The following is a 27,980-nucleotide window of genomic DNA, read 5'->3' as shown; positions in this document are numbered from 1 at the left end:
GGTGAATTTACATAAGTACCCCTGGCTAGTGACTTCAATCTCTGAAATCGTTCTAGGCCTTCTCTGTTTACTTCTCTCTCGTTTCTGGCGTGTGTGGTTTTGGTTTCACGAGAAGGAAGAGGTGATCGTCTCCTATTTATTATTTGCTCTCTGGCTTCGATCGATCCGTCCGAGCTCCTTTACTCGTAACAAGTATTTAAAACCCTAGCTTTTGATGCTCAGAGAAACTTGATCGTGTTGACTGATCTAGATAGATATCAAAGGATGGAGAGGATCGTCGGAGGGAAGTACAAGTTAGGCCGCAAGATCGGTAGTGGATCTTTCGGAGAAATCTACCTTGGTAAGTCTAGATTTTTTTAAGGTTTTCTTTTCCTACCTCCCTGCCCCGATTCGTGTGTTTCAGTTCGAGTTCATGTTCCTCTTATGCTGATTTTGTGAATTTCGATATCTTACAGCGACCCATGTAGATACGTATGACATCGTCGCGGTGAAAATTGTAAGTTTCTATCTGTGTCTTAGAACCATTTTGGTTTTTGTATGGCGTTGGAAATTAGTGGGTTATAAGCTTATTGGGGCTTCAGATACCTCTTTTTTTTTAGTAGTACTCGTCCTGATCTTACTGATCAATTGGCGGGGAAATGAATAGAGCTGTAATCAAGCTTATGCGGCCTGTTTCTTGCTGTCCTAATGGCCTTTCGTCAACTTTATCTTCAGTGTGCAGTTGTGGGGTGTGTTTTATCTATAAAACTAGAACATTTATCAAAAAGAAAAAAACATCTATAAAAGTAGAAGCTTTCCAATTAGGGGTTTTGAATGGTTGTCTTTGACTTTGTTCTACATAGGTAGCTCCAATTTGCCTATATCTGCAAGTGCTAAAGTTGTTTTAGAAAACTCCCCCTCTCTCTAAAGGATGTTTTCCACTGGATTTTTTATAAGGTCTTGCACTTTTCGCTTCTGTGTATTGTTAAGTTTGCCATACTTAATTGTTATAGGTATACAACTCTAGTCATTCTTTCTATCATCAAGCCTTTAAATCATTCAGAATTACTTCTTTCTACATTTTAGTTGACAAATTCAGGGGAGTTGGTTGTTTTCATTACATATTAATTAGAACTAACATTGTAGTGTGGACTTAGAAGTAGGAGATTATGTTTCAGCTTGTCACTCTGTCATTCAACTTGACAAATATAGATATTGGTTCGTTCCATGGAGTTGATTATTTTAGTTTGTTCACAGGAAAACAACAAGACAAAACATCCTCAATTGCTTTATGAAGCCAAGTTATATAATATTCTTCAAGGAGGAAGTATGTATTTTGAATAGCATCTTTCCCGTTTAGCTATATGTATCTTTTTGACTTCCAGTCATTTTTCCAGTAATTATTCTGTAATTTTATTCCTTCAGGTGGTATTGCTGGCATAAAATGGTGTGGAGCGGATGGGGAGGATAACGCCCTTGTTCTTGACTTGTTGGGACCAAGTCTTGAAGATTTATTTGTCTACTGTGGAAGGAAGTTCTCATTGAAGACAGTTTTAATGTTGGCAGATCAGATGGTAAATAGAATTTCCCACCATAATGAGCTGTTTTGATTTTGTGAAGGCACCTGCATGAGTTTTTCTCATTTCTTGGGCCTTCTGTGTCATTTGGGATCACAATCAGGAGTACTAAATCTGGTTATTTTTGTTTTTTACTTTGTATTTAAAACATAATTTCCGAACTTTCTGTTTAGACTTGTAGGGCAACTGATTACGTGTTCCTCAATCACAAATTAAAGAAAATGCCATGATGAAATATCTACTGATAGTGGCTACAACTTATTCTTACTACATTGTAATTGGATTTTCTCTATTGTTCCACATGTCTTGGGTCTACCTAAAGATGCGTAAAAAATAACTGCCCTCTTGTTGTTTCAATTACCAGATTACAAGAATAGAGTATGTGCACTCTAAAGGATTTTTGCATAGGGACATCAAACCAGATAACTTCCTTATGGGTCTTGGTCGAAAAGCAAATCAGGTAAAAGGTCCTTTGGCACTTTTTCTGGCCTATTTTTATTATTGTTAGTGCAATTCCTTGGACATGTATTATTTTTCCACCAATTATTTAGTTGCACTATATTTTTCAGGTCTACATCATTGATTTTGGCCTTGCAAAGAGATATCGGGATGCTGCAACTAATCGCCATATTCCTTACAGGTATTGTTTCAGTTTCCTGCTGTAAACTATGTGGCCCTTGGTCCTTCTTAGCTTATCTAGCCTAAATTGTTCTTCTGGTATTGATGCTTGTGGTTGTCTACTGGTTGACTGTAATGCTTTTTTATTGGTTGGTTAACTGTAATTTTGGTGTTTTAAATGAGTTGTCAGTGACAAGAAATTCTTGTTCATTATATATGATGCTTAAACAAAAAAGAGGTTACCTAGTCCTAAGTCGTTGGTTCTATGAAGGCTGATAATGTTTGCATAAGTGTATGCCTGTAAGGTCATGACTGTTCCCATTCTTGATAATAGCCATATTGGTTGGAAGTTCATTTGCAGACATTCCATTCTTATTTTCTTCATGCATAATGACCAATATAATTTTTTACTTATTAATCATTATTACTTTGTTTGTGGGGAATGGGGGGATACAAGGCCATGCTCGTTTTTCTTGCTTGGATTCAAACATCCAAGAAGTTGTTGACTAAACAATTACCATTTATTTAAATTCATGCAGGGAGAACAAAAACTTAACAGGGACTGCACGTTATGCAAGTTGTAATACTCATTTGGGTATAGGTAAGTAATATCAGTTTGTTAGTTTGTTTCTTCTAATGTTTTAGTGCTTCAATTTTTCTGATTTGCTTTTTTTGTCTTTAGAGCAAAGCCGGCGTGATGATTTGGAGTCTCTTGGTTATGTTCTTCTGTATTTTTTGAGAGGAAGGTCTGTTCTTGTCTCTCTATTGCAGCTATTTCCTTTTACTAACTTATAATGTCTTTTAGAATTATCTGGCTCCCCATATGCTGCTAGTTTGCATTTTGTCTTTTCACCAACTTATAGGTTAGAACGTTGGGGTGTTATAAGCAAAATATTCAGGCTTTCTATCAAACCATTATATTGGCTACATAGCCTACATCTCTTTACTGACCTGAACATACATATCTGTAGCCTTCCATGGCAGGGATTAAAAGCTGCCACGAAGAAGCAAAAATATGACAAGATATGCGAGAAGAAGTTATCAACTCCAATTGAAGTATGTATTCATGTCTATTGTAAAGTACTTCCTAGATGTATGATTAGCATCAAATTTTAGCTCACCAGACCTTATCCTCTCCGTGAAGGTTCTGTGCAAGTCTCATCCAGTGGAGTTTGCCTCATATTTCCATTATTGCCACTCTTTGACATTTGATCAACGGCCTGATTATGGATTTTTGAAACGTCTATTTCGGGATTTGTTCACTCGTGAAGGTATGTGGCAGATAAAGTTACTTTTGGTCCATGTTTCCTAGTTCGTGCACATACATTCATTTTTGAAACTGAATTTTGTCACTTAGATGTTTTGAAGTCCTATTCTTCGTACACATACTTATTTTTCTTCATACCTTGGATATGATGCCCTGAGTGGGAAGGTTTTGTCTTAAACATTATCCGATGCCAGTATATTAACCAGGGAACCACAGTGTTATGGTAATGGTAGGTTATTTCTTCTATGTTCTGATGGTGGCTTATTTGGAACTTTACCTGGGTGGTCTATTACCATAGCCAGGAGCTTAAAGGCTGTATTTTCAGTCATCAGTTTTAATTTTATTATTTCAACCACAGGTTGTCAAATGATTGAAGGGACCATGCTGACCGCATCGCTAACCAGTTAGGTTGGTACTCATAATGCGGTCATCCAGGACAACTAAGCATCAAATAGATCAGTTAGGTTAACTAATGACTAATCGACAATCAACATAATCAACCTAGTAACCATATGGTTATTATAAAGTTTTAATTCGCCGCCTTTACCTATATAATTGTTTAAAAAATAACTCCATCATCATCTAAGCCTTGTCCTAATTATATGGGCTTGGCTACATGAATCATGTTTCACCATTCCGTTGTTTCAGTGCCATCAAGCATTTGTGTCATTAACCATTTAAAATAATAATTTATGTCTTTGTTATATGCACACTAGTGTTACTAAGCATTTGTGACTGCACATGATGGGGTGATAGTATAAAAAGAACAACAATGAAGGAGTTCTTCTAATCAGTGGTTACTGCAATGCTACTATTGAATTTTCATGAACAAGGGGACCGCATCAAATTGTCAAAGTATCAATCTTTGTAAGACAAAGATTGTCACTCCCTATCTGAAGTCTCAAATCTCAGTCTAGCTGGGCTTCCTTTTTTACGTTTGCAAATACAAGACTGAAGTAAATGTTATGTATCATTCTTTTATTGTGTATTTGCAGCCAGTTTGTATTGACTTGTGCAAGATATTGCATCTATATCTTATATATTTTTGGTTTTGTGGTTAACTAGTTGCCACATTCCATGGGGAGGCCAAAATGACTAGTCATTGCACCACCTCATTCATAATACTGTTTATAAATAGTTGTTTGATGATATATCAATTTGTGTAATTACGGTAATTAAATAATGCACTATGTGTGATGCATCTGATTTCATCCTATACCAGTTTCCATATCATTTAACCTCAACAATGGTATCAAAATTCCATCTTTAAGCCTTCAACTACTTTCTTGTCTTCTGTTTGGCAGGGTTTGAGTTTGATTATATATTTGACTGGACCATTCTAAAGTACCAGCAAGCACAGAGGACAAAATCTCACACACAATTATCTGTAAGTATTAGCAGAACTGGATCTGATATGGGCTTCTTTGTCAATCAACCACTTGGTGTGGTTTTGGTATTCAATATATTCTTTACATGCTATAGTTTTGTTAGAAGTCTATTTTATCTTGGATGTGGTCTTAAGACTCTTAACTGCCTGTTCTGTTTGTTTCTTTTCCCCATCCAAAAAGGAAAAAAAATGTACTTTCTCTTATAGCCACTATTATTGGAAGAAGCTTGTTCTAATGAAAGGTGATATCCTTACTTACAGCCAGTTTCAGGAGGGACTAGCAATCAAGTAATACCAATGGATGTTGACAAGCATCAAGGTAAATATAATTCTGTCATTAGGGCTACCTAGTGTGGTTCTGAATTAACTATTTCAGAAGTAATGATATCATGTGTACAACCATAGCTTCTGGAGGGGGCCTTCTATGTGGTACAATTGTTAGTTTCAGTATGGGATAAAGCCGCTTTAGTTTCATTAACAAGGTTTATAGGAAAAGATTGTTAGTATGCTAATTGATCTGTATAATCTTCCCATTTATTTCTTGAATATGTATTGCCTACAAGTGCATGTGTTTGTGCAAAGGTGTCTACTACCTTTGTGGGTTGTTTGCAGCAAAAACCTGTTGGAATCCTGATCTTGGACTAAGTACTGTTTTATTTTAAGTTTTCTGACTATTTCAATGCTTTCAATGCCAGGAGTAAATAATGCTTCTTATTCAGCTGAGTTTACAGAGCGAGTGGTGTCAAGTAATGCTCCTCGTCCTGGGGTTCATATGCAGTTTAAGTCTCCAACTGACAAGAACTTAACTGCTGAAAATCCTGTTGATAAGAATGTAAGTCATCTTGTCATGGATAGTTGACACTTGCTTTTCCGTGTGTTTGAAAATGCTGAAAGCATTTTTTGGAATTCAAAGGAAGCTTTGAGTTTCCTTTGTGGTTGTCAGTTAGCTACGAAAAATCTTAGCACTATGGTCCCATTCCCATAGATACAGCCATGGGATTGTAAAACACAAAACAACAACACCGCATGGATCGAGTGGGGTTATTATCGCAAGCCCCCCATCACTTCTTGATTGATATTTTGGAGTTTGTTGTATCGTGTTTAGGAGTCCACTACCACTGTAGGATCATATCACTAGCATTTTGCATTGTAAATAGTGATGTTTCTTCTGCTATTTTGCGACATATTAATTCCAGAATTTGGTTTCAGGTGCATCTCATTTTGTTGAATTTAATTTATGCAGAATGTGAGCAAGTTTCTGGCTGGCGTCTCCAGAAAACGTGTTTCAAAACCAATGATTCCAACTGAAGGCGCACATGTCAATCAAGGGCTTGGTAGCAGAATTGGTACTTCAAGTTGGGTTCCTTCATTACAGCGCAACTCTTCTGCCAAGTGACTGGTAGGAGTTTTATCCCAGTCATAAACTCACTTTGCTTCCATCTTTCTTATTACGCTTTCAAACATTCACCTCCAATGAATGGGTTTAATACCCATATCATCAGAGTTTAAACAACTTGTGTATCTGGTGACACTTAACATAAAAATAAATTGATATTTATTTTGTTTTGCAAATTTGTACTTTATCCCACACAAAACAACTTGACATGTTTGGCATGCTTTCGTACCGACATCTTTAGGTATATGGTACTTCACATATGTTATCTCATCATAACTCCCATGCCTATCCTTGCTAACTTGTAAATATAATTTCATTCTTATTTTTAGATAAAATACTGGATTCCCTATTTCCCATTTCCAGAGTCTGCCACTTCACACTAATGTCATTTGACAATGTTACTTGTCTGGCTGTCTCTTGCATCATAGTCAAATGTTATGTGGAGGACTTCTTATATGTTTTGTAGATTACTATTACCCTATTCTTGGATATTCAATTGGTGGCTAACATGTATTCATTTAATTTCTTCAGCAATGAATCCAGAGGCCAAGATTTATGGAGCATAAGGTTTTAAAGGGCACATGGGAAGATCTTATAAGTGCTGCACAAATGTTTTTGCTCAAGTCCCTTTATGGATACCAACTCATACTGTATTTTCTTAAAGGTGACTACAGATACATTGGATGATGCTAAATATCAGTCTACTCAAAGCTTGGTTGCTGTTGCGTACATAGATGGCACAAATATCTTACACCAATATTCCATTTTATGGTTCCTTGTAACATGGATGATGCATAAAGTGTTCCCTTCATTCTTCTGTTAATAGATCATACAATTTCAGTTGTGATATATGGTTGTTGTTTTGACAGTGTGTATTTCATTTGATTCAGGGTTCTGAGTTGCTTGTGTATACTTATTGCTTTATTATTTTGGATCAAAGCCTTGGGTGTTCACCTGGATCAGTTTTAACCTTAGGTACATTCAAGTCCTTCAGTATCTGAATAAAACAAAGTACTCTAGTGTTTCAGGTGCACATTTTTCATGATTACTCTCATGGAGCTTTCTTCAGGTACTTTTCCTGAGTTTTAATATTTCTCCCATGTTTACAATATACCCCTATAGGTCACATCTCGTAATTTTCTTGTTTTCTTTTCCAGAATTGATATCGTGATCAATTAAATACAGAATGATTCTATACCAAGGAGCTAGCCTGAGTGGGAATTGTTTGACAAAAGCTCCTGTTTCAGATGGAGGGAAGTATTGACCCCAAAATAGACCTCCAAGAGTAAACTTTGGAGGCTGAAAAAATACATCCAAGGTAGTCTATGGGCAATACTGACAACTCTACCCTTTGAAACCAAAAATGCATGATACCAATTCAAGTAAATAGTGGCAGTGGTTCATAAATTTCTCAAGCCATTATATTAGTTTCTTCCTTTATATATAGAATTTTTTAATCTGATGGGTACATAAAAATTATGGTGTAGGTCTATTCTTATTTCCCTACTAATCTTTCTAGTTTTTCTTGCTCCTGTTGTAGTAGGCCCTAGTTCTTTTTCAAGTTTTGATTTTTCCAAGCCATTCTTCTTCATCTTTAAATATTTAATGGGACAACCTTGATAATTTAGATATCCAGATTTTATTTCTTGCCTCCAAAATTAATATGTTGCCTTATTATATCAGACCAGTTAAAGTTTTAAGGGCATTTTTGTTATTTGAAAATTTAGTTGTATGCAAGTGTCACCCAGTTTCCTTTCCCTTCCGTGGGTATCCATCAACAGGCAAGCAACCAAGTCCACCCCCAGGTTTGTTATTGTGATTGCTGTTCGAGAACAGTTTCTTCTTTTCTGTCGTCTACCCCTTATTCCATATTTATCTGTAGTAGCAATAAGAAGATTTTGCAAAAAAGAAAACAAAAAAACTCAATATTTATTGGATTTACAGGATTTATGGGATTTTGCAAGTAACATGTTTATGATGATGAATTGACAGTTTCCATTTTCTCTTGAACATTATTCTTGCAATGAAATTGACTATTATATCTATTTCGCCTTGCTATAGATTCTATATTGGGCTTTTAGTTGTAGATTCATTGATTTGATTCAATAATAACTATGAGAAATTGATTATTCATTTTGATTAGCAAAATAAGAGAGATAGATGCTTGAACCGTCATTAACATGAAGGGTTTGCAGCAATTTCAATTTTAAAATGTTACAGTTTTAGATGGCAATTCATTTATGTAATCTTTTATTTGCAGGGCGACAGAAGCGAAGATAAGTAAGCCCCAAAAGATGACATTTGATGGATAAAACTTTTGACCTTTGGCTTTGGCCGTCTTCGCCACCTGCTGAGAAAGAGGCAGCCTAATTATTTTCCAGTGGATGGATTCTATCGTAATAAATAAATCCATAGAGATGGCAAAAAAACTTTTGTGGAGCGCAACGGGGATGGATGGACAGGGGTTGCAATTAACTTCAACTTAATTTTTACGGGTTACCTAAGAGAATCAAGAAGAGTTGCCATTGTTTTACTCTGGAGACTGACTGAAGTCAACCAAATTTTAGAAGGGGAGTGGAAGAACTAAGAAGCCGTGGAGGGGAAATGTTGAAATAGTCCCCGACCATCTCTGGTGGTTGGACCTGGCAAGCAAGCAGCACTGCTCTGCTGGGCTGGGCTGGGCGGTGCATGGTGGTACACTAGCACTGTCATCATCATCCCTAAGCCGTTGGTGTTGGGTCTACTGTGGCCCCACCTCAACGGAGCAGAATCATAGATTAGGTTATTATTATTATTATTATTATTATTATTATTATTATTAACAGATGACGAAACGCTACTCGTGATATAACCAGAGGAGAGCTCAATTGATGATTTTATAAGGAGGCAAATGGCATTGTTGAGAGTTGAGACGGACACGTTTTGCATGACTCGTTGATGGAAGAGATGGATTGGTTGGTTCTTCACTTCAGGTCAGGTTATATTGCTGGTCTAAAGTTGCCTCGAATCTCGTGGCAACAGCAGAATCCATCAGAGCCAAAGATGATGATGCTAATGTTTATATGAATAATCACATCTCGTCTTCTTTTCATGGCGATGATGCGATTGGTGGTGAGGTGAGGTCGTTTGGAATGATGCAGGTGCAGATGCAGTGTTTCGGATTTGGTAAGAGCACTAAACACCACCCCTTCTTGCTGCTTCAGATGTCCATTCCTTGATGTTTGATCTGCAGTGGGCCCCATCCTTTTTGATCCTGCCCTTGATGGCTCATGGCTGCGTAACCATCCATAGACGCCCACATGTCAACCTCAGTGCAAGTGCCATGATTCTATTTCTATCCCTCTCACCACGCCTGGATGACTATTGGTTAGTTGGTTACAGAGCCCAGTTGAGGTTAATCCGAGCTCTAGAGTCGTACACAAAGCACGTAACTAGCTTCTCCAATCCAGATAGATTAGAGACCTTGAGAAAGACATTGCTATTATCCATGAAAATGAATTACCTTAGACGACGTTACATGTGTTCTTTAATTAACCACTTCGTGAGGAGATACCCTTAGGCTCATTTTGGAAGGAGTACAAATACAAATATATACAAATATGTACAGTGCAAAGACATACAAAATAATACAAAATACAAGTTTTTGCACTCTAAAAATTTGCATTTGTACTTTTTCCAAGCAGAGCCTTAAGGCCCCGTTCGCCTTTTAGTAAGTTACTCGAGTAAATGCATTTGTCCAAGAAACACTTACCTGGGTAAGTGTATTTACTCGTGTTCTTTTATTTAATAGGTAAATTAGGTAATGACTATTTGTCAGAAAAATTCATTAATAAAAGGGGCATTTTTGTCATATTCAAGTGTAAGCAACTTTCATCTTAGGTGGGAAAGGTATACCCACCAGATAAGTGATACCCAGGAAAATACTTTTCTTGGTTTCTACATTAATCTAAAAAGTGAGCATAGGGTTCTTTGTCAATGGGAATCAAAAGCCTATTTACCAACTTTCCCCCTCTCAAAATCTAAGAAAAGAATGCCCCCCATCTACCTAAGATCATACTTTTCATGGATTTCTCTCCAACAGCTTTATAACTTTGCCAAAAAAAAGCCATTTTAGTTAATTTTGTACTGTAATCAAACAAAATAAGGTTAATTTTGAAATAAAAATAAATCATAATTTGCAATGTCGTGGTTTTGCATCAATGCAAATAAATTTGCACTATAACCAAACAAAGCCTAAAGAATTAAAAAAGGTCATTTTTGTCTTCAAAGATCATAACTATGATGAAAATGTCATTTTAAGTTAAAAATACTATTGCAACTAAAATAATAAAAGCATGCTTATATAGAATTGCTCACTTTGAAAAGGCCATTTTAGACTCTAAAGTTTGAAAAATCATTTTAATAAAGATAATGGACTATATTAAATAATTAAATTAATTAAGGAAATTAAGTTAAATAAACAAAGTTAATTGATCTAACTAAGGCCATGTTTGGGATTGCTTATTGATGAAGGATGATTTGACTCAACCTATGAAATGGTGATACGTAGACACTGACCTGGCATGAGTGACAGTCCAGCATTGAAGCCTAGCTTGACCAAGTGACGGGCCTACAAAGCAGTCCGTTGCGACGCGAGCTCCGAGCTCCCTGTGCTATCTTTGAAGAGATACTCCGAGGCAACTGTAGCTCGCGAGCTAAAGTTATTAGCTCGCCTGAGCTCCCTAGCAAACAAGTCATTCCGAAGACCAATTACACTAAGGGTAATTCTGGAGTGTTTCGAGCTCGCTACAAAATAGTTCGCGAATGAGCCGCACGAGCGCTTTTCAGGAAGCTTCTGATTGACAGACCGTACCGGTCTGACTGCGCCATATCCTTTATTGACGGTGTAGTCACAGTCCTTTCGACAGTCTGCGTCCACGTCTCTCAGCAGGCAAAGGCGTGCATGCCACTTTGGAAACGTGTCACTCACCCGGGTGAGACGTACGCCACAATGGCCACCTGCACAGCCCTGGCAGGTAACGGCTGTGGCAGGAGCCCAGTGGCGGTTATGCCCGACCTAATGTGAGTGTCCCTATAAAAGCCCTCAGGGCAGAAGAGAAATTTCTTGAAATCCCTAATCTCTCAAATATAGTGAGAACACGCTATTTGCACTCTTAGCCTTCGTCTCTTTCTTGCTTCTCCTTCATAGTACTAACTTAAGCATCGGAGTATCTCCGCCGGGTAAACTCCCCAGAGATTCTTCTTCTTTCTCATCTCAGGTACCTTCCATGAGCCACGTGAGCACCAGTTAGGAGTGACTGGATCGTGCTACATCATTTGGCGTCGTCCGTGGGAAATGCTTCGAAAAGCTTTTCTCCAAACTTTCACGTCTCTTTACTCTCCAGAAACTCAACACTCATTGCTTCATCTAGCAACACCGGACGAAGCACGGAGATGGATAACTCTAGGGAGCAACCACAGCTTCCTACTGTATGTATTGGACAGTTCACCGTCCCCCTCTTAGCGGACGGGATCCCCAGTTTGGATGTGCCTCTTGCAGCGGCACCCGTCGTTGCACCACTCCCTACCGCAGTCGGAACAACCTTCGCTGAACCCTCGGTTGTGCCCTCTGCAGCCAGCTCGACCTAGCTGGAAGACTTGGTGCAGTGCATGCGGGCCATGCAGGCTCAAATGCAACAGTTTCAACAGTTCCAGATCTACCAACAGCACGTGTTACACCAGGTCTCTCAGTACCAGTATCAGCAGCAGTTTCCCCAGCTATCGCAACCTCAGTTTCAGCAATCACAACTTCTCCCTCAGCACCTAGTCTCACAGCGAGCTAGGTCTCGTCGACAGGAGGAGCACCCATCTCGCCAAGGAGAGGCCCCCCAGAACCCTCCAAGGAGATAGGCTTCCACTCGCGGTAGACAAGAAAGGCCGGCCACTTCAGTCTTGCCACGGGAGGTCAGGTCGGAAGGACCCAAACTCGCCAAGCCCACATCGTCTCAGCCCTCCAAGCCTGAGGCCCCATTCTTGGAGAATCGGTTTGAGATTCTGGCCGCAGGCTCTAAGCAGGACCCTTTTGTCCGCAGTCATCACCAGCGGCCCGAACTACTTCCTGCACACACCATACTAGACAGTACAGAGGCGAGCAGTACTAATGCCGAGTCCACCAAGAAATAGAGACGTCGCCGCCGAGCTCGCCGGTCTGCTACCCGCAACCTGTCCGAGCTTGGAGGCAAAGGAGAAGCAAGCTCGGGCGAGGTCAAGGCTCCCATCCTCTCAATTCAATCCCCCTATCTCCTGAGCTCCTAGCAGTCCCAATGCCTAAAGATTTCAAACTCCCCCCTCTTGACAAGTACGATAGGTCGTTCGACCCAAATGATCACGTAGATGCCTTCCAATCACAGATGCACCTGGCGAGAGCTAGCGAGTCGTGCATGTGCGTGGCCTTCTCTACCACTTTTAGAGGAGCAGCCCGCACGTGGTACCGGAACTTGGCACTTGGGTCGATAAGAAGTTGGGTGCAGTTCGCACAAGCCTTCACGTCCCATTTCGTCACCAATAAGCGGTGTCCGAGAACTGAAGAGAGTCTCCTCAACATAGTACAAAGAGAGGGAGAGCCCATCCGGGGCTACATCAAGCGGTTCAATGACGCTTGTATGCAGATACCGCGCCTAGACCCCGCCGTGCGCCTCGCAGCATCCAAGAAAGACGTGACGCATAAGGAGTTCAAATGGCACATCGTCGTCAATCAACCAATGACCATAACCGAGTTCCTTAAGCTCGTGGATAGGTTTATAGCCACCAAGGAAGAGATCAACCAGAAGGGCGAAGGAGCGCCCGAAAAGAGGAAAAGGGAAGGAGAGCCTTTCAGTCAAGGGGACAACCAAAAGAAAAAAGATGTAGCTCGGGGGGCAAAGCCGGGACAGTTATTCCGAGCTCTAGTAGCGGACTGAACTGATTACACCCCACTGAACGCGAAGCGGGCCAAAATCCTGATGGCGATCAAGGATGGAGTATGTGAAGTGGCCACCCCGTTTGAAGGGGAACCCTAGTGAAAGAAATAAGAATCTGTATTGCAGCTTTCACAGAGATCACGATCATAGCACCGAAAATTGTAAAAACCTCTGCGACGAGATTGAAGAGCTCATTCGTCGTGGGTATTTAAGAAATTTTGTACATAATAGTAATAATAATAATAAAACAGGTCGGCAAGGGGAGCATGGCAAGGATGCTCCCGAGTCCAGTAGTAGGTCGGTCGAGCAGTCACAAAGGCAGCCTCCGGAAGAGAGGCTGGTCCGGGGTACCATCCACGTTATAGTGGGAGGTTCGATCGTCGCGGGATCTATTTCAGTAGCAACTCGGACGTCAGTTCGCGAAGCCGCCCAGGAAGAACGGAACCCTCCGAAGCGGCCGAGGACAGGAGAGCCAATTTTCTTCACAGAAGATGATGCGCGGGGGGGGGGGGGGGGTTCACTACCTGCACAATGACGCACTTGTGATAAAGTTGAGGATCAACGACTTTGAGGTTAGACGCATACTCGTCGACTCGGGCAGCTCGGCAGATATCCTCTTCAAAGTTGCGTTCGACTAGCTTCAGTTGCAGAAAAGTGACTTAAAACCGGCGGAAACTTCTTTGGTGGGTTTCAGCGGAGAAGAAGTCCGACCCCTTGGGAAAATAATAGTACCTGTGGAATTCGACACATGGCCCTTCATAGTCAGACTCAACCATGACTTCTTGGTGGTCGCGACCCCCTCCCCATACAATGCCATAATAGGTCGGCCGATCACCCATATCCTACGGGCGGTGGTCTCTACTTACCATTTGGCAATGAAGTTCCCTACAAACTTCGGTGTGGGGGTAGCGCAGGGTGACCAGCTCGAGTCCCGCAAGTGCTATATCGCCGCCCTGAAGGGAAAGACCAAGGTGGCTGACGACCTCGAACTGGAGCGGCCTATGAAGCAAGGCGAAGAATGAGCCGCGCCCACGGAAGAAATAGTCGCAGTTCCGACCTCAGCAGTAGACCCAGCTCGGACGTTTTAGATCGGCGCTTCCGTTTAGGAACCTCTACGATCCGAATTGGTAAGTTTCTTACTTCAAAATTTAGATATTTTTGCATGGTCCGCGGCAGAGATGTCGGGTATAGACCCCGACCTCATAACTCACAAGCTGAATACTGATCCTGTAGTTAGGCCCGTTAGACAGAAGAAACACAACCTAGCCCCAGAGCGGTGGAAAGAGGTCGACGAGGAGGTCGAGAAGCTCCTCGCAGTTGACTTCATAAGAGAAGTCCATTACCCGAGCTGGGTAGCCAACCCCGTCCAGGTAAAGAAGGCCAACGGCAAGTGGCGCATGTGCGTCGACTATACCGACCTGAACCGGGCTTGCCCAAAAGACTACTTCCCGCTCCCCAGAATTGACCGCTTGGTGGACGCGACCTCAGGGCATGAGTTGTTAAGTTTCTTGGACGCTTATTCGGGCTATAACCAAATCAAGATGGACACGGCAGACGAAGAAAATACTGCCTTCATCACGGAGTTTGGTCTGTACTGTTACAAGGTTATGCCCTTCTGGTTGAAAAACGCAGGGGAAACCTTTCAAAGGCTTGTAAATAAATTGTTTGCGCCGTTAATCAGCAGAAAAGTAGAATGCTATGTAGACGACATGATCGTCAAAACCCAACTCTCACATGAATTAATACAAGATTTGCATTCTGTTTTTGAAATTCTACGTAAGTTTAATATGAGACTGAACCCAAGCAAGTGTGTATTCGGTGTGATCTCAGGTAAGTTCCCAAGATACATCGTTAACCGGCGCGACATTGAGGCCAACCCGAACAAGATTAAGGCCATATTAGATATGAGACCACCCCGGAAGTTGAAGGAGGTTCAGAGGTTGAACGATCGTATAGCCGCACTGAGCCGCTTCATGTCCAAATCGGTGGACCGCTGTCTGCCGTTCTTTAAGGCAATAAAGAGCAAAGGGTTCGAATGGACCCAAGACTGCCAGCTCGCGTTTGACGAGCTCAAGAAATACCTCGCTAGTGTGTCGATCTTAACCCGGCCCGAGGAGGGCGATGTTTTAGAACTGTACCTCTCGGCGAGAGACGAAGTGGTCAGTTCGGTACTAATAAAGGAAGTAGATCGGGTCCAACGACCCATCTATTATGTTAGTAAAGTATTGCAGGGAGCAGAGACGAGATACCCGGAGATAGAAAAGCTAGCATACGCACTGGTAATTGCAGCTCGGAAGCTCCGCCCGTACTTCAAAGCTCATACTATTATCGTCCTCACCGACAAACCTCTGAGGCAAGTCTTACTTAAGCCCGAGGTCTCTGGTCAGTTGATGAAGTGGGCCGTTGAGCTCAGCGAGTACGACCTCCAGTACAAGTTGTGAATTGCCATTGAGGCTCAAGCCTTAGCAGATTTCATCGCCGAGTGCACATTCAGCTCCGAAGTTCCCAGGTCGGTTGAGCATGAGGTCCCTAGTTCGGGTGAGCCCGAAGCTCCCAGGTCGGTTCAGCCCGAGCCCCGTGAGGTAGCAACCAGTGTGGCATCTCTCCTAGCTAGGCCAAGCGCGAGCTGGGATGAAGAGCCCTGGATCCTTCATGTAGATGGCTCTTCGAACCAACAGGGCAGCGGAGCCGGATTAGTTTTGCATGGCCCAAGTGGCACGAAACTGGAGTACGCGCTACGCTTCGAGTTTGCGGCATCTAACAATGAAGCAGAGTACGAGGCATTGATAGCTGGACTAGTCTTAGCCAGAGAAGTAAAAGCCAAGCACATTGTTATCTGCAGCGACTCTCAGCTCGTGGTCAACCAGGTCACTAGCAAGTACGAAGCTCGCGAGCCTACCATGGTCGCCTACTTAGCCAAAGTCAGAAAGGCCCTGCTCAACTTCCAGTCACACTTCATCAGACAAATCCCTAGGTCGGAGAACGCTGAGGCCGACGCCTTGTCCAGGCTAGCCAGCACCAGCGACATCACCATGAGAACCGTGTACATAGAGGACCTGCCTCGGCCTAGCATTCTCGGGGGGGTAGACGAGGTCGCTCCCGTCGTCCAAGCAGAGCCAAGCTGGATTGACCCGCTTGTGAGCTTCTTGCTACGCCGGACCCTCTTTGCAGATCGCAATACAGCCAGAAGGGTGCAGCGCCAAGCAGCCAAATACGTCAAGATAGACGAACGGCTATACCGGAGATCCTACACGCTCCCCTACCTGCGTTGCTTGCGACCTACCGAAGCCGAGCTCTTACTCCGCGACACTCATGAGGGTCTGTGCGACGGACACATGGGGGGCAGGGCCCTCGCACAAAAGGCACTCCGACAAGGGTATTATTGGCCAACAATGAAGGCAGATGCCATTAAACTCGTCAGAAAATGTGACAAATGCCAGAGACATGCCAATATTCACCACCAACCTGCTGCCGACCTCAAGTATCTCACCAACCCGTGGCCCTTTGCACAGTGGGGCATCGATCTACTCGGGTCATTCCTGCCAGCAACGGGTGGATGGAAGTTCTTAGTAGTAGCAGTGGACTACTTTACCAAGTGGGTAGAAGTCGAACCCCTCGTAACGATCACAACCCAAAATGTTCAAAACTTCTTTTGGAAGAACATCGTGTGCCGCTTTGGATTACCTCGGGTAATGATTTCCGAAAACGGCAAGCAGTTCGAAGACATCAAATTTCAAGACTGGTGCCAAGACATGGGAATCCGACCGAACTTTACTTCAGTCGCACACCCTCAAGCAAACGGTTAGGCAGAAGTCACGAACAGAGCCATCCTCCGCAGATTAAAGGCACGGTTGGATCGAGCTAAAGGATTGTGGGCAGATGAACTACCCAGTGTTCTATGGGCATACCGGACCACAGAGAAGACCGCCACGGGAGAAACACCCTTCAATCTCACCTACGGCACCGAAGCAATGATCCCTACAGAGATCAAAGTACCTACATTGCGGTTAGAAGCATACAGTGATCAGACAAACGAATATGAGCTACGTGCCAACTTCGATCTACTCGATGAAGTAAGGGACCTCGCGTACATAAGGACTGTAGCCTACCAACAGAGAGTAGCTCGGTACTATAATGCCAAGGTCAAGAAGCGGAACCTCCGCGTTGGCGACCTGATCTTTCGTAAAGTTATGGTACCTAAGCCCGGCGCTGGCAGGCTTGGGTCCAACTGGAAAGGTCCCTACCGAGTGAAGCGAGTGCTCGGGGAAGGAACGTACGAGCTCGAGACCCTCGAAGGGAAACAAGTACCTCGGGCATGGAATATTGTCAACCTAAGACAATACTATCTATAAGAATTGAGTAGGCCACTAGCCACTCCCAAAGCCTAAGGTCCGAAATGCTGAGCTAACACTATCTCGGCGCACTAAGACCCGGTCGCCTTTGAGGCACGGGCAAACCTCAAAAGTAGACTATAAGTCACCCCCAGAGCCTAAGGGCAAAAAATGCCGAGCTAACACGATCTCGACGCAGTCAAACCCAGTCGTTTCCATGATAGCTTGTCAAGGTGAGGAGTGTAAGCAGCTCGGGCTTAAACCCCACCAAACGTAGCTTGTCCTAGTACAATGATCGAAGTAAAGAATAACCGACGGATAAATAGTTTGGGTATCGAGATCGCCTTAGCAAAGATACAAAGAACCCATCATACTTGGAAGAAGAAAGAAAGAACTTTCATTATCACTTCAAAAAAAAAAAAAGAAGAAGAAGAAAAATAACAGTGCAATAACTGAGCTAAATAGCTCGGGAAAGTCTGACTATCACGGGGCACAACCGCCCAACCAAAGACTTGTGAAAGACCGGGTTTACGGCACCCAGAAGCCACCAGAAGTCGAGAGAAATACCGCCTCAAGGATCCGCCTCCTTATCCTCTGGCGAGTCAGGCTCCTCTTCCTCCGCTTGGTCCGCCATCTCAGGAGACAGACCCTTCATAGTAATGCCATCGAGGTTGAGTCTGGAGAACTTCTTCCGAACCAGCCACCGGCAAAGCTTAAACCCAAAGCGGTACGAACCCAAACCATACTCCGCCTGGAGGTCGTGGAATTCCTGGGAGTCTTTAAAATCCCAGACCGCTTTCTCTCGCTCAGCCTCCACCATTTGATCAAAGTTTCGAGTCCGATTTAGAAGAGTGGACTCCAAGTCCCGCACCTGCTGCCTGAGGAGCTCCCTCTCCGCCGCCATCCTCGACGATTCCTCCCTATAATGCGCGCTCTCTTCAGAAAGCTGGGCAATTTGAGCCTCCTGGTCGTGGACGAGCAGCTTCTGAGACTCGCTTCCCTTGCGGGTGTGATGGAGCTCGCCTCGGATCCGGTCGAGCTCGCCCTGGAGCTTCTTGTTAGCAGCCCGCTGGTCGAGGGCGTCGACGCGATGGACGCGCGTCTGGAGATCCATGGCATGGATGGCGAAATTCACCTACCGACGGAAGAGAATATCAGAGGACAACGGAGAGGAGCAAAACAAGAGATGAAAAGGGAAAGGGGTCACTTACCACCATGCAATGGGCAGAGGCGAACGCGGAGAGGTCCCCGGGCTCCATATTCCCCCACTGAGCGACCTCATCATCAGTAATTGCCTTCCGGCTCCTCCGGCGAGCCACAAGGTAATCGTTTACCCCTTCCCATTTCCCCACTGGGAACCGAGGGTAAGGGCGTGGCTGGAGGGGATTACAGGGAGCCTCCCCCGGCTAAGGGAGCTCGTCCCCCCCGAGGTTAATCCCACTAGTCCCCTCGGGTGGGGGCGTCGGAGTCTCGGGCGGAGGGGAGGGTAAAACCGGCTCGGCAGACCCGAACTCAGTACTTCCTGAAGGGGGGGTCTGGTTGGGGCGCGTCCTCTTCGCATGGCGCCTCTGACTGCTCGAGAGAAGGCGGCGCGAATCGGCACTAGACATGATGGCTGCTAAGAAGAGCATCAGCGTTAGTCCAACAAGAATGAAATATATGCATGTTAATGTGGGTACGACATCGTTACAGAAACCACGCGACCTAGAATGACAACCTACTCGGGCTCAGGCCGGCCTGCACGAGCTTCTCCTCGGTCAAGTAGTCCGAGCAAAGGAAGCCTACCGATGCCCAAGATAGCATCGTTTTCCGAATTTCGGGGTCTAGCTCGGCCCCGGGGTCCTGGATGGCGCCCCTCCAAGCAGTTGGGAAGGGCCACCCCTCAGGGTTACGGACCACAAAGTAATCCCGCTTCCAGGTGGGAATCTTATTCGACAGCTCGTATAAGAGCTTATAGTTGCGACGGGGAGAGAGGTAATAAAAGCACCTCTCCGGACGAACCCCAGGAGTAGCGTTCTTTATACAAAGGATATAGACAAAAATATCAAGGTCCAAAGGAAGGCAGTACTCGTAACACAGGGATATAGTCCCAACCATGTTTCGAATGGCGTTGGGATGAAGCTGGTCAATGGTGACATTAAAGTGATTTAACATCTCCACTATCAAGGGGTGTAGGGGGAGACGCAAGCCAGCCTCGAGCTGTTCCTGGAAGATTACTATGTCATTGGGACCGTGCTCCCAAGGGAAGTTGCCAGTAGGGAGGCTGTAAACCAGGTCCCCAGGGAGGCGAAAGTAGAGGATCAGAGACCTGAGTCTCTCCGTTGTCATCAAGGAAGGGCCAAAGGTATCAGGCTCCCTCCCCCTAGAAGTAGATGCTATGTCGCCGGAGGCCTCCCGAGCCTCCGGGATCTGCTCCCCGGCTCCCCTCGAGCTCGAGGGAGCATGGTCATCCTGGCTATCGCCCCTGTGATAGGTGTGGTATGGGTACCTAGACATGGCTGACAGCGATTGAGACTCACCAGAGGAGACAGAACAAAGCAAACTGAGGAATTCGGGTAGACTAGGTGAAGTGTGCGACCTCATAATCCAAAGACAGCAAGATGGCGTGGGAGAAAATGAGGCCCGGGGGGCCCCCTATTTATAGTCTCCACCCTTCAAATTGACGGCCCGGATCAAAGCAGATCCAATGGTCCGCAGGTGCCCTGACCGCACGCCTTCTGAAAACCGAAGGCGATTGGTAGCATGTCTTCCATAATTAAGGTAGTCGCAGCCGCACAACATTCGGAGTTAAAAGCCACCTCAGCACGTTTTCGGAATTCGAAAAGTCAGAAAAGTTAGAAAATCTCTTGATTCCTGCAAATGCATTTAATGAGGGCAGTCAATCAAGTTTGAATTTCGGTCAAACCAGTCCATCGCGCTTCATAAACTCCCCGCGCTAAGGCAGTACTCTTAGCTTGAGGAGTGGGGGGCAATTGATGAAGGATGATTTGACCCAACCTATGAAACGGTGACACGTAAACACTGACCTGGCATGAGCGACAGCCCAGCATTGAAGCCTGGCGTGACCAAGTGACGGGCCTACGAAGCAGTCCGCTACGTTACATCTCATGAGGGGAGGAGCCCACCGCGACGTGAACTCTGGGCTCCCCGTGCTATCTTTGAAGAGATCTTCGAGGCAACTGTAGCTCGCGAGCTAAAGTTATTAGCTCGCCCGAGCTCCCTAGCAGACAAGTCATTCCGAGGACCAATTCCACTAAGGGTAATCCTAGAGTGTTCCAAGCTCGCTAAAAAATAGCTCGCGAATGAGCCGCACGAGCTCTCTTCAGGAAGCTTCTGACTGATAGACAGTACCGGTCAGACTGCGCCATATCCTTTACGGACGGCGCAGTCCCAGTCCTTTCGACAGTCTGCATCCACGTCTCTCAGTAGGCAAAGGCGTGCCTGCCACTTTGGGAACGTGTCACTCACCCGGGCGAGACGTACGCCACAACGGCCACCTGCGCAGCCCTGGCAGGTAACGGTTGTGGCAGGAGCCCAGTGGCGGTTATGCCCGACCCAATGTGAGTGTCCCTATAAAAGCCCTCAGGGCAGAAGATAAACTTCTTCTTGAAATCCCTAATCTCTCAAATATAGTGAGAACGCGCTATCTGCACTCTTAGCCTTCATCTCCTTGCTTCTCCTTCATAGTACTAACTTAAGCATCGGAGTATCTCCGCCGGGTAAACTCCCTGGAGATTCTTCTTCTTTCTCATCTCAGGTACCTTCCAGGAGCCACGTGAGCACCAAATAGGAGTGACCGGGTCGCACTACATCACTTATGTTAAAAATAAATGCTTATTGAATAAGTACTTAAAAACAAGTGCTTATTCGAATAAGCACCTATTTGCATTTGGCACCTAATTTTTTCAAGTGTTTATTTTAAAAAGTAAGTACTTGTTTCATATTGAGTATTTGGTAGTCTTTTTCTTCAATAAACATTTGTTACTATTTTGTCCTTTATTTTCTTTTAAATTTTCAAAATATACCCTTATGAAAGTACTTTTATTAAATGACTTTTATAAAAACACTTTTATGAAAGTATTTTTACGTAAGAACTTTTATGAAAGCATTTTTATAGAAATAATTTTATGAAAAGCACTTTTACATAAAAGTACTTTTGTGAAAGCACTTTTATTAAAGTATTTTACAAAATCATTTTTATAAAAGTACTTTTATAAAAGCACTTTTATGAAAGCACTTCCATAAAGGCACTTCTATGGAAGTACTATAAAATTCAACTAGGGATAATTTTACAAGTGGTATTTTAAAATTAAACTAGGGATAATTTTGGAAGAAAAAAATTGATTAAGTGCTTATTGTATAAGAACTTCAAAAAGTTGGAAATTTGGGCTTAAAAAATAAGTTCTTATCTTTAAAATAAATACTTATTTTGGGCTTATTTCCCAAACACCAATAAGTGCTTAATGGTGTGGTCCCCGCCCAAATAAGCACTTATTTTTAAGTAGTAAGCGCTCCCAAACATGACCTAACTAACCCAAAGTGAAATCACTTTGGCTAGCAGTTTTTGAATGCATTAGCTCATGATATTTTGAAAAATAAAAAATAAAAAATGACTTGAAAACCATTTATCGGACAGAATAGTTTAGTAGTCCAATTGTCTAAATCAGCAATTTGTTGATGAAGTCAATTATTTAAAAAATTGACTAAGTATAAAATGAAGCTAGACAATTCCTAGGGAAAATAGTTTGATTGCTCAAATAAATGGCAATTTTAAACCATGCATTTAAGTGAATTAACTAATTGATTAAGTAAAGTAAGCTAAGTAAATAGAGCAATTAAAGAAATTAAGCTAATTAAACTAAATAAGTAAATTAAGCCAACTATGTAAATTAAACAATTAAATAAGTAAATTCAATTAATTAAGCCAATTAAGTGAATTAGCAATTGATTATGTAAGTTAAGCTAATTAAATTAAATAAGTAATTAAGTCAACTAAGTGAATTAACTAATTGATTAAGTCAAAAAATCAAATTAAGCTAAATAAATAAAGTAATTAAACAATCAAAGCTAATTAGGGTAAATAGGTAAAATAAGTTATTGTTAGTTGAGTAAATTAAAACAGAGTTCAACTATGATATTGGAAAGACATGGTATTTGAAAATTTTGTGACCGGTCAACTGGTATCATAAATGTGGTAGCCAATTAGGTGGTATATATCAAAATTCATGGGTGGGTTTTGATTGTTAAAACTTTGCTAGTACCATGTCTTTCCGGCATGATAGAGTTTATCATTAAAAAAAGTAAATAAAGTAATTAAAAAGTAAATTAGTTTGATTAAGAAAATTGAGTTACTAAGTTAGCCAAGTTAATAATTAAGTAAATTAGTATTTAAGTAATAATTTACTCTTAATTGTTGTTAATTATTTATTAATAACTCTAATTTGATAAAATCCTTAAAGTGGCTCCTTTTCAAACTTTAGGGTTTAAAGGGGCCTTTTCAAACTTGGGCAGTGCTTTTTAGGTGGTTTGTTTTTGCCTTGATGTCAACAATGTCTCTAACATTGTTTGTTTTTTCCTTGACGTGACCTTTTTATCATAATTTGAGGGCAAAAAATGGTCATTTTAATTCTTTAGGATCTAAAATGGTTTTTTTTTTTTTTGCAAAATTTAGGGTTGATATAGCCAAAAATCCTAATCTCCCCTTTACTTTTCCAACACTTTATTAAACATACCAAAAATCCCCCCCCCCCCGGCCTCACGCTTCAAAACTTCTATTTTTAATTTAAGGATCACCCAAAGTTGTCAAGACGGTCATTTGGCATCATTCCTAATATGGAGGCATGGAATTAATTGCAAGCTCTTTGTGGGTAAAGCGTGCACTCTACTCTAATTACTCTCTTAACTTTCATTTGCAACAAAGACCCCCTTGAACCTTCACTTTGCAACAAACACCCCCTCTATTACAATTCCATTAGTTGACTTCAAAAAAGATTTTCATTTAGTTGTTCAAAGTTTTTTAAATCCCCAAACTACCATTTTTTTATTTATTTGAATTCTATGTGATGGTGCTCGATCTGCTCGGAGAGCTTCAAGTGATAGCGGTGAGCGGCCTGAACCCTTCAAAAGAGAGGATATCAGAGAGCCTAGTTTGTAAGCCCATGCGAGGAGGCTCCAATGGTCAAGTTAATGTCGAACTAGACGAGCTTAAGGATAGTTTTGAGCAAAGAAAGCTAGAATACCTTATTAGCGAGCCTACCATGTGAAGGTGAAGGAAACCCCCCTTTAATAGAGTTGGGGGATGATCAAGGCACTCCCAAGATTCTCGGAAGTAGTGGATCTTGGTGTCAGGATTCTTAGAAGTCCATGGGAGCGTTCTCTGGATGAATAGCTTTCCGTTTCTGTCGGTTGCTTGACATGTTCCCGAGGATCTCAGAGATGTTAACTGTTTGGAAACGCATTACCCATGCTAACATGGCAAGTCGGGGTTGTTCTACCGGAATGTTAATTTGTGCCTGAGTCGCCTGATATCCCAAAGAGCCTGAGGTGGAACCATTGGTAGAACATTGTGGATGATCAATCGAGGTCACTTGAGGATACATGGACTCGTCCTGATGGTAGACACTTTCCGAGGTCACTCATGCAAGTCCCAAAATGATGTGGTGCCAAGTGGCCGATGTGTCAATTTCGCCCATCATCTATTGCCCCCCCCCCTTCCAAGACCAAGGTGGAAAAGTTCATGCGAAGGGAGTAGATCGATGACGAGGGCTTCTAGTTACTTGTTTTCTTTAGGTCGGAGATGAGGTCAAGTGAGTCGTGGTTCAAACAGTGTCTTTTGAGTGGAAGCTTTTAGAGGGTCATGCGTGTATACGCACGGACGTGACGCCTCATTAGGCTACTACGGACGCCAATGATTTACTAGATCTGGATTGGGTTCTTGGAAACCGAAACACCACATCGATTTGAACCGTCAAATGAGGTTAATCACAGTCGTTGAGGACTCGGGCCCTATGGCCTTGGGGGGTCCATTCCTTTGTCTTTAAGCGAGAGCTAAGTGATGAAGAGCTTGGTCACGTTGGTTTGGTCGGTGCCACCTTGCGGAGTTTGTCATCCTTAGAAATTTTCGGTAAGTTCTTCCTCTTCTTGTCTTTTCTTCATGTCTAAGGGGGAGGTCATCGTCCCTCCCATGCTGAGGAGGGGTCCTTAGAACAAGAGAGACAAGGTTCCCATAAAAGGGCCTCCACCTTTCGACATCCACCCAAAAAATTCGAATTCGTCTCAACCGAGCTCACTTCCGAGGAGATCGGGTTCTTCATAGGCCGTTATAAGATCCTGTGGCACTTGGAATGTATGCTCCCCGTCGGCGGCTCGATGCCCTGGCAACATGATCAAAATGAGGTTTGTGTCTTTGATTAGGCTCTGGAGGCTGGACTAAGATTTTCGCTACACCCTTTCATAGTCGAGGTGTTGAATTATTACAATGTCTCACTTTCCCAACTTCATCCGAACTTCGTGAGGACTTTAGTAGGGACCATTTCATTATGTCATCACTTCAGTTTTCCTCTAGACCTCAACACCTTCACCTACCTTTGTCACATAAAGAAAAATCCCACCAATGAGTATAGCTATTATCTTTCCTACCGATCTAGGTACAAGTTGTTGGGTGCTTTTTCGTCTAAGGTGCCAGAATGGAAAAGCAGGTTCATCTTCCTCATCTCCTAGGAGGGATGGCCCTTCAATACTAAATGGAGGTCGGCCATTAGGGATACCGGTGAGTTTACCTTTAGTGAGGCCTTACAAAAGCGGGTGAAGGGTTTTCTCGAGAAGAATGCAAGGGTTAGTGACTACCTGACTGTAAAGGCATTGATCCGAGTTGGGATAAGTTCTCAAGGTAGGTTGTCTACCGACACTTAGGTATTTTCCTTGGTTATGTTCTTCCTTTTATCTCACGATCTGTTAATGCATGCACAGGTGAAATGGGCGGTGTCAACACCATGGGGGTCCTCCATCGAGCTAAGAGGAGGAAGGCCAAAGAGTCATCTCGGGTTTCTACCGAAATGTAGGAGGGGCAATGATCGATGCCTGTGGTTGACCTAGAGATAGGGGAGGAAGTTGAGCCGATGCAGACTGATCGCCCTTGCATTGAGGAAACCGAGACGAGCTACAAGCCAGTTTACCCGAGCTCCGATCTCGAATGAACAAATGTGATCGGGGAAGTTACACCAGTCGTCGGCGTGCCACCGCCTCAGTTTTATCCGGAGTGGTCCATAACGATGTCGGACCAAATTATGGACCCCCGGGTGGTGCTCGAGATGAGTAGGGCCGTTCTCCTCCCCGAGGATGTCAAGGACTTCACCAACCAACCCACTTAGGTGCTCAGAGAGAAACTTTACCAAACTATTTTATTGGTAAGGACTTGAGCAGACTTCTTTAATAGGTTTTGGTTCTCTCTCTTCTGACTCGAGCTTATTTTGCAGTTGAATAACTTGGCTCAAGTCATTATGGACCAATGTACGAACTTTGAACGTCAAGACAAGCTACGAGGAAGAGAAGTGGAGGATCTCCGAGCTTAGTTGGAGGGGTGCTAGGTTAGTGTCGCACTGTTATCCGAGCAGGCTACCGTTGCGGAGTCGGAGAAGGCAGAGTTGACTAAGCGGTTGTCCAAGTCTGAGAAGAATGTGGATTTGTTGATGATTGAGCTGAGTGAGCGATTTGTCGAATTGAAGGAACAACAAGCCAAATACATTAAGGACATCCAGGTTGTCGAGGCAAGGGTTGTTGCTCCTTTTCGAGCCTTGCATCACTTTGCCAAGGAGAAGGATAAATATGTCACCAATGCCATGAGGAAGGGATTCAAGTTGTGTTGTAATCGTTAATTCACTCACTCCTGAGTACAACATCAGCGTCCTGGTGATTGATGTTGTCAACCCCGGAATGGCCGCAGAAGTGCATAATGAGCCAAACTTTGGGGGAGACGAGGTTAGTCTGGAGGACAACTCCGAGGAGAGCAGCAGCGAGGTCAGTAACAAAGTGAAAGGTGACGTGGTCGGCGAGAACAAAGCAAGCACAAGGGCCGATGATCTGCCCCCCATCCATCATTAATTCCTTTTGCCTCTTTTCTTGAACCTTTTGTTCATAACTGATAGCCCGAGCCTCCAAGCTCAATTTTCTTGGAACTTCTTTCTCTTCTTTTTTTTATGAATGTACCGAACTACTCTTTGTTGCAATGAAGAGTTCCCATTAAATAGTTAACTGCAATGAATTTCTGATGTGATATTAGGTCGGTTTATGTACCCTATTCCGAAACTATATGAAAATTCGCTAAGTGTTGGAATGGGGCCAAAATGATTGTCGAGGTAGTCCAAGCTCATATGTTCAAATGTGATCTCTGAGGTAACTCGGGGTGTTAAAACGATGGTGACCTAGAGGTCGCGGCTTGAGGTGTAGGGGTGAGCAAAAAACCGAAAAGCCGAACCAACCAAAACTAAATCGAAAAATCGGTTAACCAAACTGATCGGTTTGGTTTCAGTTTGATATTCTTAAAAACCAACAGTTTTGATTAACCATTTAAAAAACCGACAATTAACCAAATCGATTGATATATATATATAATAATATATATTTATATAAATAATATAATATTATATATTATATATTATATTTTTTAGTTTTTTGAAAATCGAATAAAAGAGTTCAATTTATTTGGCAGTCTAAGAGACTTTCAACCTACCGTTTTTTTTTTTTTTGAAAATCGGTAGTAGCCTTTGAACCTTAGAAGGTTCAAATTTCAAAAAAAAAAAAAGAAATTTGAACCTTTCAATTGAAAGTTCGGTAGTCTACCTCTACCAAACTGCCAGTCTCCATCGATTTTCTCTTTTGTCTTTTCCCCAGACTGCTAGAGTGCTGGACTCTCTCGGTCTTTTCTCTTTTTTCTCTCAGTCCCTCAGTTTTCTCTTTTTTCTCTCTCAATTCTCTCAGTTTTCTCTTTTCTTCTTCGACTCAGGACTCTTCGTATTCCTTACTCCAAACAGTTGTGTGGCCCCGCACCAACCACTAGCACGGTAGCACCAAGCGGCAACGCTAGTTGTCGCCTTGCCAGCAAGCAAGCACCAATGGTCCAATGCCATCTCTTTCTCTATTCTCTCTCTCACCTCTCCTCTCTACGTCTCCACCAGGCGCCAGTCGTGCCACCTCTCAAGCTCTCACTTCAAGTGACCACTGGCACCAACCAATCCAGCATTGACAGCAACCAATGGTACCAACCAGTCCGGCACTAGCAACCACCAATAGTTTTAGTTATTTTTTTTTTATTTTAAGTGAATAAAAAACCAAAAAATCAAACCGTAGTGAATCGGTTCAGTTTTGGTTTGGATATTTAAAAAATCGGTCAGATCGGTTCTATTTGAAAAAATACCCCTACCAAGGTGTTCAATTGCTTAATTTAAGCAAAGTCATCATGCAAATACTGCGAAAATGGAGTTCGGTCCCTA

At 43.0% G+C, this 27,980-nt stretch overlaps 1 protein-coding gene across 5 annotated transcripts; it reads left to right on the top strand.

Moving 5' to 3' along the window:
• Window positions 1-13: 13 nt before the first annotated feature.
• LOC104595135 (casein kinase 1-like protein 3) lies at window positions 14-27,127 on the top strand. 5 transcript variants are annotated; one of them, XR_734840.3, is made up of 18 exons: window positions 14-340; window positions 456-496; window positions 1,237-1,306; window positions 1,405-1,553; window positions 1,921-2,016; window positions 2,126-2,196; window positions 2,714-2,775; window positions 2,857-2,920; window positions 3,146-3,230; window positions 3,319-3,445; window positions 4,746-4,828; window positions 5,090-5,147; window positions 5,524-5,660; window positions 6,072-6,227; window positions 6,756-6,888; window positions 7,115-7,293; window positions 7,382-7,542; window positions 8,485-12,383. XR_734840.3 is itself a non-coding variant. In XM_088897584.1 (15 exons), exons 1-14 carry the CDS (start codon window positions 265-267, stop codon window positions 6,222-6,224), a joined length of 1,272 nt encoding a protein of 423 aa, XP_088753710.1. In that variant the 5' UTR covers window positions 14-264; the 3' UTR covers window positions 6,225-6,227; window positions 6,756-7,087. The 5 variants fall into 5 exon arrangements, 1 of the variants encoding a protein (XP_088753710.1); XR_016082370.1 differs by having other exon boundaries at window positions 6,038-6,227; XM_088897584.1 differs by lacking the exons at window positions 7,115-7,293; window positions 7,382-7,542; window positions 8,485-12,383 and having other exon boundaries at window positions 6,756-7,087.
• Window positions 27,128-27,980: the final 853 nt, after the last annotated feature.

The sequence above is a fragment of the Nelumbo nucifera genome, chromosome 2 (genome assembly GCF_055504915.1).
Source record: "Nelumbo nucifera cultivar China Antique chromosome 2, China Antique-T2T, whole genome shotgun sequence".
NCBI lineage: Eukaryota > Viridiplantae > Streptophyta > Magnoliopsida > Proteales > Nelumbonaceae > Nelumbo > Nelumbo nucifera.
This window is presented reverse-complemented; position numbering and strand designations above follow the sequence as displayed.

Bases quoted from the DNA above. Each gene is read 5' to 3' on its own strand.
- LOC104595135 (XM_088897584.1), top strand. From the start codon at position 265: ATGGAGAGGATCGTCGGAGGGAAGTACAAGTTAGGCCGCAAGATCGGT. The intron at 3,231-3,318 runs GTATGTATTCAT...CTCTCCGTGAAG, and splicing joins AGTTATCAACTCCAATTGAA to GTTCTGTGCAAGTCTCATCC. The intron at 5,661-6,071 runs GTAAGTCATCTT...TAATTTATGCAG, and splicing joins AAAATCCTGTTGATAAGAAT to AATGTGAGCAAGTTTCTGGC.